This window comes from Geotrypetes seraphini, chromosome 6 (assembly GCF_902459505.1).
Source record: "Geotrypetes seraphini chromosome 6, aGeoSer1.1, whole genome shotgun sequence".
NCBI classification, from domain to species: domain Eukaryota; kingdom Metazoa; phylum Chordata; class Amphibia; order Gymnophiona; family Dermophiidae; genus Geotrypetes; species Geotrypetes seraphini.
Window position 1 is genome coordinate 172951586 of NC_047089.1, and position 13436 is coordinate 172965021.

The 13436-nt window shown below is 41.1% G+C and overlaps 1 protein-coding gene across 3 annotated transcripts in view; it reads right to left on the reverse strand.

The window, feature by feature from the left end:
• Positions 1–13436, reverse strand: part of SHROOM2 (shroom family member 2) — a 290675-nt gene that overhangs the window by 105415 nt on the left and 171824 nt on the right. Inside the window, exon 3 of one of the 3 annotated variants that reach the window (XM_033948356.1) lies at positions 121–252. The exons of the other annotated variants lie outside the window; for them this stretch is intronic. Within the exon in view, the coding sequence (XP_033804247.1) occupies positions 121–252 (132 nt within the window). The remainder of the gene's footprint in view (positions 1–120; positions 253–13436) is intronic. 3 annotated transcript variants of the gene reach the window in all.

Below are 13436 nucleotides of genomic sequence, written 5' to 3' on the forward strand. Positions count from 1 at the left end.
TACAAAAGTAATGGAACAAAGACAATGTCAGCCAAACGAACTGAAAAGTTGAATGTGGAAGAGCTGATGACAGACTTCTTGTTAAAAAAACAAAAGAGCAACAATTTAACTGAAACCCACCTAGAATGGTAGCAGGAGTGCCATGAAGTACCGGCATTGGCTGAAGACAGCTGGGATGATGCAGTCTCCAATGGACTCTCTGTGAATTTGGTTGAATGCCAGGAATGAGGCCTGCATGCTAGGTCATTTTTTCTATGGCAAAAAAAACACACAAAAAAACCCAAAAACATAAATAGACAAGAAATTTAGAACTTAAAGAAAAATGATATAGAAAAATATTAGCACAAGACTAAACAGAAAACCCAAACTGTGCTGAAACTGGATACAAAAAGTGTGCCTTCTTTCAAACAGCTTGAACTGCTGCGCATGGATCACAATATTACAAAGACTACGAAAACAGAAAATAATCAAAATAAATTCACAATGATACGACCTTTCTTTTGAACACATGCAAAAGGTGGCAAACCTCCCTCCCTCCCCCCCCTCCAGCATTCTCATATACAGATCTTAAATCACTGCAGACCTAACTTTGGAAGCTGTACAACCCCTTCCCCCTTTCTCTCCTCCTTCCCTATCCTTGATCTTCTCCCAGGCCACAAGTGAGAAGACTAAGTGGTCTCAGTGTTCATTTAAACATACAGTTTTCTGCTCCTGCACATAAACCACAGAGGAAATAGCTTCTGAACCCCTGTTCCTCACAGCCACAGCCTTTCAACTTCTATCTCGTGGATTTTAACACAAACATTTCTCTTCTGTTCTCCACTGGATTTTGGTAATGTTTCTACAAAGCAGCGTTGAAATCATTACTTAGAGCAGCAAATACTTTCAGTAAATTTTTAGGGCCGTGTTTAACTTTATTTTTGTAAATTCCAGATTTTAATTTAAATTCAGCATCTTTAATTCCCTGTCATCACTTACTCCCCCACATCCAAAAAATATATCCTATAGTATCGTACAATCACAGTTTAGAAATCAGATGAAGTCACCGTTGGATAATGTCTATACCACCTTGGGTGAATTTCAATAAAAAGTCGGTAAGTAAATCCTAATAAATAAATACAACCTTAGCCTCCACCCCCCTCTGGATTTTAGCATTAAGGCGGCATATGATATTTTCTGGGAAAAGAGAGTTGGGAATAAACAATACTATTACCTCCTAAATACAGCGTGATATTGTACAATATAAAGGAAAAGGCGTAGGCTAAGGAACATGCTCCAGTCACTTGGATAATGGTGAAAGGGTTTTTGCAAATGGTATAATATATTTGGTAGGGGGGCAGGAGGAGGGGGGACTCTTATACTGAAGAACTACAGCATTTAACTGTTGCTAGGTTAAAATAGAGAGATTAAAAAAGTAAAATTGCAGAGGTTCTGCATCATAGTTCGATGTCCTTGTTACCAGGACTATCCTTTATGCTTTTATCAAAACCATAATAGGTGACAAAGAAACCTTTTATCAGTGGTGAGCTCATTTGAGAACAGAAAGTGCAAAAAAAAAAAAAAAAGACTTTCATCATGGCAACTTCAGTGTGTCAATGTGTGTGTGTGAAAGTGTGTGTGTGTGTGTGTGTCCGTCCAAATTAGAGCTCCAAGCGTTGGCCCCGGAGAAGCAGGCCGCAGGGTAAGGTTGGGAAGCAGGTGGCATCGGCTAGCAGGAAGCCCTGGCCTTGAGAGAGAAGCTGCTGCCAGAGCTTGTCACGCCACGTTCTTTCATCTGCTTGGGCAGTGGTGGCTGGCGGGAGAGCCCAGTACTGGTGAGGGGGCTGAGGCTAAGGCGTTTCTGTGGGCAGTGGCTGGCAGGAAGCCGGGGCCCTGGGGGGAGACGCTTCCGCCGGAGCTTTCAGCTTCTCTTTGCATGGCTGGGGCTGCCACCTGAAGCCTTCCTCCCCGTAATGGGGATATTCATCGCAGCCATGCTGAAAAGTCCCGCAATGGAACGGCTGCAATGAATCATCTTATTACGGCCCCAAGGAGCATATTTTCCAGAATTTAGCCATGCTACCATCTAGTTTTTGAAAGTTATCATGGATTTTTTTAGCATCAGTAGAGCCTAATACTTCATAACAGCACAGTCTGCACCAACAGTGGTTTTGCACCTAGAAAGCAGAATACCCTCTATTGAGCTCATCATTGCCATTTGGAAGCTTATCCCCAAATAGTGGCTATGTCCTGCTCAGTTAAACCCCTTTGAATATTGACGATATAGGTAATAGTGACATACAATAAAACAAGAGTTACAAAACAATGACATTAACAAGCAAGTACCAAAAGATTTAAACCAATATTCGTTTAAATCACAAAACATGTTATCTGTTCACATATCAGTTGAAAAGTAGCAGCATTAAAACTGAAGTGAAGCTCTATTCCATTAGCAGTTTCTCACTTTCTCTAGGTCAAAAATCAGAGCCACTTAAACTACTTCATAAGCCAAGCATTTTAAATAATCTTGTCAACAAAATATGAATCCTATTCAGCAACACTTATTTGGCTACTTAATACCTGAATCAAACTGATTTGCTGAAAAAAGCCATACACACTCACATGTCTTGTTGAGCAGAGATTTATTGCTAAATAGGACTGCATGTGTATACATGTAAATACATATACACACTTTCGTAATTTGAAATTAAGTCTGCTTACCTTCAATAGAGGCAACACAGTTGATACTATTATAGAAACGTGGAGGGGCATAATTGAAAGGAACGTCTAAGTCCGTTTTCGTCCAAGTCGTAAGTCGTCCAAAGTAAAAAATAGCTTAGAACACATTTTCAAAAAAATATGTCCAAATTTTTTTTCGTTTTGAAAATCGTCTAACTATACGTCCTGCTGATCTGATCGTCCAAACCGCTAAGTCGTTCATCTTTATACAGCATTTTCGTACAACTTTTCATCCAAGTCAAAAACGCCTAGAACAAGCCCTGTTGGACGTGGGAGGGGTCTGCAAAGTGATGGACTGAACACCCAGACATGGCATCTAAATAGTGGGGTACCTTACAGGGCACTGCTGTGAACTTCGCAAAAAGGGTGCCATGTCATCATCTCACTACAGCTCCCTTATAGGTCATGGTGAGCCCCCCAAACCACCTCCAGGATCCCCTAGACCACTTATCTACCACCCCAATAGCCCTTATGGCTGTAAGAGCCACTTATATGCCAGTACAAAAGGGTTTTGGGGGTGTATAGGGAGTGCACATTTCAATATCAATGCAGTGATTACAGGGGCTTATGGGCATAGGTCCTATTCTCCATGGGTCCATAACCCACCCCCAAGACGGCTTAAGATGCCCCTGTGCAACACGACTAGGCTTTCCTATGCCAGGCTGCCAGGTGATGATGTTCTGGAAGCAAAATTTTCAAGTTGTGATTAATATTTTTATGGGGAGGGGGTCAGTGATCACTGGGGTAGTGTGTGGGGTTCTGTATTATGTGTTTGCAGTGCTTCTCTGGTCACTTTAGGTGGGTTTTTGTGACTTAGACCATGTTTTAAATGGTCTAAGTCACAACGTCCAAGTTCCGTCGATCCTGTGTAGTATAACTTTCGGTTATACATGCAGTACGACTAAGCCTGCCCACGTCCTGCCCAAATCCCGCCCTCGACACTCCTCCTGAAATGCCCCATTTAACTATGGTCGTTCAGCAGCACTATGAAGGCCTAGGTGGTTTAGAAATACGTCCAAAACCCGTTTTTATTATCGGCACTTGGACGTATTTTGACAACGTTCGTCCAAGTGCCAACTTAGACCGGTTTTTGGATGTTTTTCACTTACGATTATGAGCCCCATATTGGATGACTATTTTAATTATTCTATACTCCCCACAACCCTCATCCAAAAAAAGTACAAACACAATACACTAGAAAACTACCACAGCACAAAACATTTAACAAACAAAAGGATGTGAGTGAAGTTACATTGGATGGAATAAATATCACAATATACAGTAGCAAGGGAAGGAGCAAAATGACATGCCACAAATTAGTACTGTACCTCATGGAATTTCTCAAGATCTTCGTAAGAAATCTCCTGGCCCCATGAACATCATTTTCAGACGGCATTTTCTGTGCTACAATATCCATCACCACTTTCATCTTCCTGAACAGCCAAGTAATGAGAGGAATAAACCAAACTGAGTTGGGACTGAAGGGAATAAGAGCTACCGGAAAACGTGACGGTTTTATGACTGAGTTTTTACTGTACAGCAGACCTGCAGTTACTAGACTAGTATTTATCTGGGAAACTTAGGTAGCACACAAGCATTGTGCCACTGTAGATTAATGTTTCTTGGCCTGTTATGCATTTGTTTTGTTTACAAGGAAATGCTTTAGACAAAATACACCACACAAATTACTAGCACTTGAACTCAATAACAAGATCTCTATTATGCTCTGATATTCAGTGGAACACCAACTCTACCACTTGCAAAAGACAACCGTATTGCTTGCTCATCTGTAACAGGTGTTTTCTGCAGACAGCAGAACTAATCAGGCACACAAGTGGGTGATGTCATACGATGCCAGAAGGATGGAACTGCTCCCTACAGCTCAAATTTTATTAAACAAATTACTGCAGACCACTACAGTTCCAGAGTTCTTAGCAAAAGTAACCCCTCCCACATATAATGGTCTCCTCAGCTCCTCAGTTAGTTCCAAAGCTTAAGATATTAGGCAATTCCCAAAGAGGTGGGAAAGGTTTGTGCGCCTGATCAATCTTGCTGTATATGGATGAACACTGCCTTTTTCATTAACCGGAAGGATTGCATCAGACACACAAGTGGGTAACTCCTGAGCTTAGGGATGCTCAAACTCTTTGCGCCTTCCACAATTTTGAGAACAGCCTGCACAGACAGCAGAAAAGCTGCAGAGTTAACAATGATCCTTTACAGCAGTGTTTTTCAACCTTTTTACACCTATGGACCGGAAGAAATAAAATAATTATTCTGTGGACCGGCATCGGTCCGTGGACCGGCAGGTGAAGAACACGGGGCTAAGTCGTGGGCCAGACCCCGCCCATCTCTACCCAACCTCCACCCTAGACCCCGCCCCCCCTAATAGTACTAATTGCAACTTGCACGTCCCGTGCCTCATCTGGAAGCCTTCCCTCTGATGTTGCAACGTCAGAGAGAAGGCTTCCGGTTCAGGCGCAGGGATGCCCGTAGGAGCCACTGCCCATGGCTTTGTGTACTGAATCAGTTAGGAAGAGGGAGCTGGCTCGAAGGTAACGCCGCATCGATCGCACCGTGGACCGGCAATTGAAGAACACTGTTTTGGGCCTGATGCACGTGCTGGCCCTGTGGACCGGCAGGAAATTTCTGTGGACCGGCGCTGGTCCATGGACCGGTGGTTGAAGAACACTGCTTTATAGTATCAGAAGACTCTTAACTAACTCATTTGCCTCTGTCGGTATGACTACAAACACAGGTTTAATGAGAAAATTTGGACTTCCAGAAAAAGTGTACATGTATTGGACCATACAAAATTAATGTGCTGATACATATATCAGCACATTTCTTTATTTAAAAGATTTATATGCCGCAAACAGAGTTTAATGGGTCAGAATTAGCATTGATCCAGCCAAGGGAAGTCGTGCCTCACCAATTTGCTTCATTTCTTGGAAGATGTGAATAAACATGTGGCTAAAAGGTGAGCTGGTTGATGTACTATATCTAGATTTTCAGAAAGCTTTTGACAAAGTTCCTCATGAGAGACTCCTGAGAAAATTAGAATCATGGGATAGGAAACAATATTCTGTTGTGGACCAGGAACTGATTGTTAGACAGAAAACAGAGGGGTAAGGTTAAATGGAGAAGGATGAACAGTGGAGTGCTGCAGGGATATATACCGGTACTGGAACCAGTGCTATTTAACATATTTATAAATGATCTGGAAATTGGAACAAGTGAGGTAATTAACCCCCTCCCCCCTTTTCACAAAACTGCGATAGCGGTTTTAGCACAGGCTGGCACACTGAATACTCTGCACTGCTCCCGACACTCAGAGTTCCTATGAGCATCGGGAGCAGCGCAGAGCATTCAGCGCGCTGGCCTGCACTAAAAACCGCTATCGCGGTCTTGTAAAAATAAAAAAAGGGGGAGGGGTTAAATTTGCAGACTACACTAAACTATTCAAAGTTGTTAAAATGCCTGCAGATTGAAAAATTACTAGAAGACCTTAAGAAGCTGGAAGACTGGGGCAATCCAAATGGCAGATGAAATTTAATGTGGACAAATGCAAAGTGATGTGCATAGGGAAGAATAATCCAAATAATAGTTAAGAGATACTAGGGTCCACCTTAGGGGTCAGCACCCAAGAAAAAGAACTAGGTGTCATCGTAGACAATACGCAGAAACCTTCCACCTAATGTGCAGCAATGGCCAAAAAAAGCAAAGAGGATGCAAGGAATTGTTAGAAACGGGCTAGCAAATAAGACCTAAGAATGTTATAATGCCTCTGTATTGCTCTATGGGGCAGCCCCACTCAATTCTGGTTGCTCTATCTAAAAAAAAAAATAAGAATTAGAAAAGGTTCAAAGAAGAGTGACTAAAATAAAAAAGGGGACGGAACTCCTTTCATGAGGAAAGCTAAAGAAGTTAGGGCTCTTCAGCTTGGAAAAGAGATAGTTGGGGGAGATATGACCGATATCTATAAAATCCTGAGAGGTATAGAATAGGTAAAAGTGAATCCGTTTTTTACTATTTCAAACGTACAAAGACTAGGGGACATTCAATGAACGTACGCAGAAATACCTTTAAAACAAATATAGGAGGAAATATTTTTTCACTCAACGAATAGTTAAGCTCTGGACCTCATTGGCAGAGGAGATGGTAAGAGTGATTAGCATAGCTGGGTTTAAAAAAATGTTTGGGCAATGTTGTTTATATTAATTGTTCAAAGAACCAGAGATAGACTTCAACTAATATAAAATGGGACTGCAAAGTTAATTTTTTCTGCTTCCAAAGTTGAATCAGTTACGCCTTTTTTATACAGTTGCATTGGCTATAGATGAGTGTCAGATTATTTATAAACTATGTGGTTTTGTTTTTAAATCATTACATGGGGAATTGCCCCAATATTTGTATACTTATTTTCAATGGTTGCAGGGAAAGGGAAGGCAAAAATCTATATTAATATTTCCTTCTTACAAATCTGTAAGATTATACAAATTTCACAATAATAGTTTATCTATATGGAATGCTCTTCCACTCTCTTAAGACAAGAATCTAGTTTCTCTGTGTTTTATAAATTCTTTAAAATGTTTTTATTTAGGAGATTTGTGCTGGTAGTAGTTAGATATGAATTTGATGGAATTCCTGAAGGTTATCTAGTTTTTATTTTGTTAATCACTTTAAACTATAGCTGGTATTATGCGGTTCATAAATTTATTTTAATGTTAGCTTTCCTGAATTCTTATACATTTTGCATGGAAGATACTTGACTTTCATATGCAAGGATTACTGACAATTATGCAGAGTTAATTCTCTTCTGATTTTTCTCTTGCAGAAGATGCTTTTTTGACTCTGGACTTCGTTTTCTTGTGATCCTTTATTGATCTTATCTTTATAAGTTAACTAATTTTAAGTTCATGTATTTATTGTTTATATTTTCAGTACAGGAAAGGATATCATTCTAATTACTGTGTCTTGATTGTTGCTATTTTCTGAGTCTTGCCGTGTCTTGAGTTGGTAGAACCGATGTTTCAGCCATCATGCTGTGGCTTTCTTCAGCCTACAAGAACATACCCTGTCTTTGTTTTTAAAGCACTTGATTTCTTACAACCAGGCTAACTGAGGAGAACTTGAAGGAATTAACCCCACCCTTTTTACAAAAGCACAGCACGGTTTTCAGCACCGGCCATGGTGGTAACGGCTCCGATGCTCACAGAACTCCTAGAAGCGTTGGAGCTGTTACCGCCGCGGCCGGCGCTAAAAACCATGCTACGTTACGTAAAAGGGAGGTAGGGGGGTACGTCAGGGAAGAGTTTTATGATCTTCTCAATACAGCTTGTTTCAACTTCCTTCATTGCAGAATATCCACTTGACAACTACCAGAAAAAGGGCCTTTTGTCATATGCAAGCACTTTACCATCAGTAATTTCTGATCAATTAGGATATCTCACTTTTCAAAAGATGCTGAAAATTTGGGCCTTCTCTTACTAAGGTGCGCTAACCGATTAGCGCATGCTATACGCTAACGCGTGCATGTTAATCTATGGACGCATTAGCATTTAGCGCGCTAAATCGATTAGCATGTGCTAATTGGTTAGCCCACCTTAGTAAAAGAGGGGGTTGGCTTTTTTTCCCTCAGCATTTAATACCACTGATCGTTAAATTCTGATATTAGTTTTCTTTTCCTTATAGCACTGATTATATGTGAAATTTGTAACATTGGGACTCATACATCAGCCCTTCAGAAATACCACACATATTTATAATAATAATCCAGGACAATCATAAATATTGGGCAAATAATTGGCCACAGCTTTATTTCATATTATATCAAACATTAATTTAACAAATTTGTAAACATCAGCAAACTTTACACTTAACCATTTATGATTTCTTCAAAGAGCTAATCGGTATCGACAGTAGCTCACTTATCCCCAACTTTCCCTTAACTCCCAGTGACTTACGGTGTCGTAAAGCCACCTCACCTCGTGGCGGTGTCGCACACGAGGACATATTACTATTCCAAATTGATAGTACTTCAAATTCATCTGCCTCTAATAATGGCTCTGCCCTTAGGCACCAAACAACCAGCTGCGACCGACCCCTCCCCCCTCCACCCAAATTCCCTACCTCCTCCTTCCTGCTCCGTCCCAACCCCACATCCCGAATATCGGTGGGAGGGAGGGAAACTCAAAACTTTACTCTCCTCCCTTGCTCTTTTACCCTTACTCTCTTCTCTAGCCCGCCAATTTCTTACCTTCTCACCTCATCCCATGCCCAGCCCCTTTTTCCTTTCTACAAATCAACTACTCCCAATACTCTCCAATCAAATTTATCCTCCTGTTGCTACCCCTTCACTCTCCATCCCACCCCCTATTTCAACCCTTTAACTTATCTTCTGGCCTTGATGTCGCCCAATGTTACTGGCCACTCAGATTAACTGTGTGACCTTTTTTTATAAGTGTAAACCGCTCTTAAACCTTGTATAAAGCAAATGAATAGAATAAATGGTCACAAAGTCAATTCAGACAGAGCATCTCATCTCAGCCTAGGAGGCATTCAGGTGCAATGCTTGCAAGTCTTCCAGCATGGTCAGGACTGGAGGACAAAGGGATTGAGGGGTACAGATAGGAGTAGAGGTAGGTAATAGGGATAGGATTAGAGGAAGTTACAAAATTAGGCCTGATGGGCCGCCGCGGGAGCGGACCGCTGAGCAGGATGGACCTCTGGTCTGCCTCAGCGGAGGCAACTTCTTATGTTCTTATAAGAGATATTTAAAATGAGGGTTGAGCTCTGGATTTTGTTTTCATATTTCAGAACGTCAGTAACATTCTTTTAAATAAAATTAAATTCAATAAAATGAAATAAAGCAACAAATAAATGCATCTTCTTGAGAAGAAAAAACGCTTAAACATAATGCCGAGAGATTCAAATTGTACCTGTTCACATAAATGGGGGGGGGGGGGGGGGAAAGCCCGGAGGAGCTCAGGAGACCAATGTGTGCAGGAAGGATCACATACTAAGATGTGTTCTAAAATAAGGGAGAGCAGGTTTGAGCCTGTACCATTGGATATCATCATTCATTTGTGTGCCTGACTTAATTGTGCTTGGCTACAGAAAAAGGAAAGATCAAATACGAGGGAAACCCCCCTCCCCCCCAAAGACAGATCAAATGCAGAGAGCTGCAGTGGAAGTCATGCAATGGAATCCTAACATCCAGTGAGACACACTATAATCTTAATTTCCAAGTTCATACATCCTCTGCGTTCAGAAACTAGGGGCTCCTTTTACGAAGCCGCGCCAGCGGTTTAACGCGCGTAATAGCTCACGCTAATTTGCCGGCCACGCTAGCTGCTACCGCCTCCTCTTGAGCAGGCGGTAGTTTTTCAGCTAGCGCGGGGGTTAGCGCGTGCTAAAAAGGTGTGTGCGATGAAAGGAGCCCTAGATTTTAGCTTAATGATACACTTCTAAAGTACATGAAACATTACAGGGTAGCAAGTCCTTCCTAGCAGATTTCTCAAAGGTTGCCGATATGATTTAGAGTTAGACTTTTATTAGAATACAAATGGATCAATGTCCTTAATTGTTCTTTTCAGCATTGTCAAACTTCAGTTATCACAGAAACATTAAAAAAAAAAAAAAAGACATGCTCCTTTATCATCCTGACCCTACCTTGCGCTCCCACCTCTCTTATCAGCTCTCAACTATGAATATTAATGATTACTTCAATGTTACTTTTACAGAAGATACAGAAAGGACACAGCTCTGATGCAAATGATTAATGAGTTTAATCTATTTGAGGAATATGAAAAAAATGATGGGCACCCTAAAATTTTGGAGGCCTTTTTACTAAAGACATTAGAGCACACTAGCCCCCTCTTCTAGATAGCTGCGCTAGCGGCTGCCACGTGGTAATGGCCTCGAAACCCATAGAGATTTAAAAGGCTTTGGGGCTGTTGCCACGCTGCAACCACTAGTGCGGCTTTGTAGAAGAGGTGGTAGATGTTGCATGTCTTATTGTAAACCTATGGGCCACATGGAACTTAGAGCACATTAAACTTTAGTAAAAGTGTCCCTAAGTAATGATGCAAACACTTTTGTGGCATTAAAAAATATTAAAATATTTGAGTACTATTCATAAGACAAATTAATTATTACATTTTTAAGAACATAAGAACATAAAAAGTTGCCTCCACTGGGTCAGACCAGAGGTCCATCGCACCCAGCGGTCCGCTCCCGCGGCGGCCCATCAGGCCTATGACCTGTGAAGTGGTCCCTGACTATTCCTATAACTTACCTCTACTTCTATCTGTACCCCTCAATCCCCTTATCCTTTAGGAACCTATCTAAACCTTCCTTGAACCCCTGTAGCGTGCTCTGGCCTATCACAACCTCCAGAAGCGCGTTCCATTTTTTAAAAGGAAATAGACACTGCTGCCTGAAACATCTTTTCAGATGAATGATAACTATTTATTTTTCATTGAAATTGATGCAAAGCTTGCTGGGCGGCAATGGGATCATGCGGTTGCAACAATGGTCCTAACACAACCTTAAGCTAATTCTATAGCTGTCTGGTTGTGGGTCTGAGCATATCACAACATAATTTATTTATTTTAAGATTTTGATACTATACAGCAGTGGTTCTTAACCTGGGTTCGACCGAACCCCAGGGGTTCGGTGAGTCAGTCTCGCGGGTTCGGCGGAGGTCAAAACACACCTCCGACTCACATAGCGCTTCGGTCATGTTCAATCATCTATCAGTTATTTAGTGATTTTGATCAAGACTGATCGTGTCCTCGGTTTCTTGATCTATCAATCTGTAACTAACTCCTTATATACATCAATCAATTCCTGATCAAAATTTAACTGATAGATGATTGAACGTGACTGAAGCGCTTATGATTCATAATGATACGCCCCGCTTGTCCATAATTGGCTGCAGGTGATCATGCAACATCGCTTGGCCTATCTGTGCTGCAGGGGATTTGATGCGCACAGTAGTCGAATTGTAACTGTTGTGATGGTACGTCGTGTGATACCTATCTTAATATTTTAATCCCTTACTAACTATGTCGAGCAAAATACGAAAGTGGTCGGACGATTATGTACAATATGAATTCACATGTATAACGGAACGTGATGGGAGTCAGCGTCCTAATTGCATGATTTGCAATGCCAAGTTGAGTAATTCTAGTCTAGCTCCGGCAAAACTAAGGGAATAAAGAAGGGTTCGGTGAACACGCATATGAAACTGGTGGGGTTCAGTACCTCCAACAAGGTTAAGAACCACTGCTATACAGTATGTACTTTAAACCCTGTGTCACATTTTGTTTGCAAGTACTGTATATAAAACAGGGATATTGATTGTTTAAGTAGATAAAAAATAAAAAAAAAATTAAAAAAATCTGACCATACGGCCTAAGCCTCTATATTGTCAACATGGTAAAGAATTAAAGGAATTAATGGGAGTATTCCACACAAAGCTCCACAGACGTGTCAGATACTTTTTTAATCTACTGTATATGAATGATACACTATGAACTCCTACAGTCATTTTGCTTTGTGTGTACATTTTCCCAAATGTTCATTCCAAATTTTAAGAGTCATAATTAATTTTCTTTCTTGAAAAAAAGTTCTCTTTCAGGAAATCCTTGAATACATCTTTAGTTTCACTTTCTATAGTCACTAATAGATTTATTTGATGCCATTTTGCCCTCTGCTGGCCCCATCATGTCATTGGTGAATTCTGTAATTGACAGCAGCATTCTTTTTTTAGACTCTTTCTATGGGACTGGAATCATCTTACCCCAAATTTCAAGTTTCCTCAAAAACTCTTAACAAAAAAAAAAAGATAAAATTTACTGTTTCCTTGTAATTGTATACTGTTTTATTATATTAAACTAATAAAACTTTTTAAACTGAAAAAAAAAATTACTGCCAAATAGGTGCTCTGATACTCTTACTTACTGAAAAAAACTCTGCCCTTACTTTTATACAGAAGCATAGGAGTTGAAATTCAGGAGTATTGAGGTAGGAGTGACCCCAATTTTCAACAGGATTAACAATACATACGCCTGGTGAAATTCTGCGGAAAAAAAAAATTCTGTGCACAATATTTCAAAATCCTGCAAAGTTTATTTGTAGTGTTTTGCATAACATTCTCCTATCCTTAGGCCTGAAATTCCTTCCTACCTTTTCTTCTCTCAGGTTCCAGACTCCTTTGTTCCCTCTCTCACTCCAACTGCAGTCTTGTCTTCCTCTAAATCCCACTAAATCTCTCACTCACACCCTGAATCCCCTCTCTGGCCCCCATGGTATAGTATCTCTCTCTCCCTCTTATCACCCCTTCCAACCCCCTTTCTGGTTTGGGTCACACTCTTACTACCATCCCCCCACCCCCTTGTCTCCACAGCCAAGGATCTTTTCCTCCCTTCCCATCACCTCTTTCTGGTCTGTCACTCTCTTCTTTCTCTACCATTACCCCCACCCCCATTTGTAAGTTCAGCATTCATGTCCCCTCCCCCAACCACCTCTGTTGCTTGCATCTCTTCTTCCCTTCCCACCCTCCTTTCTGGTCTGAGTCACTCCCCCCCCCTTATGGGTCCAGCATTTATCTCCCCTACCCTCCACTCTGCGAGTCCAACATTCATGTATCCTTTCTCTCCCCCACTCCCAATTACAGTCCACCATCCATCTCTCCTTTCCCTTTTTCGGGT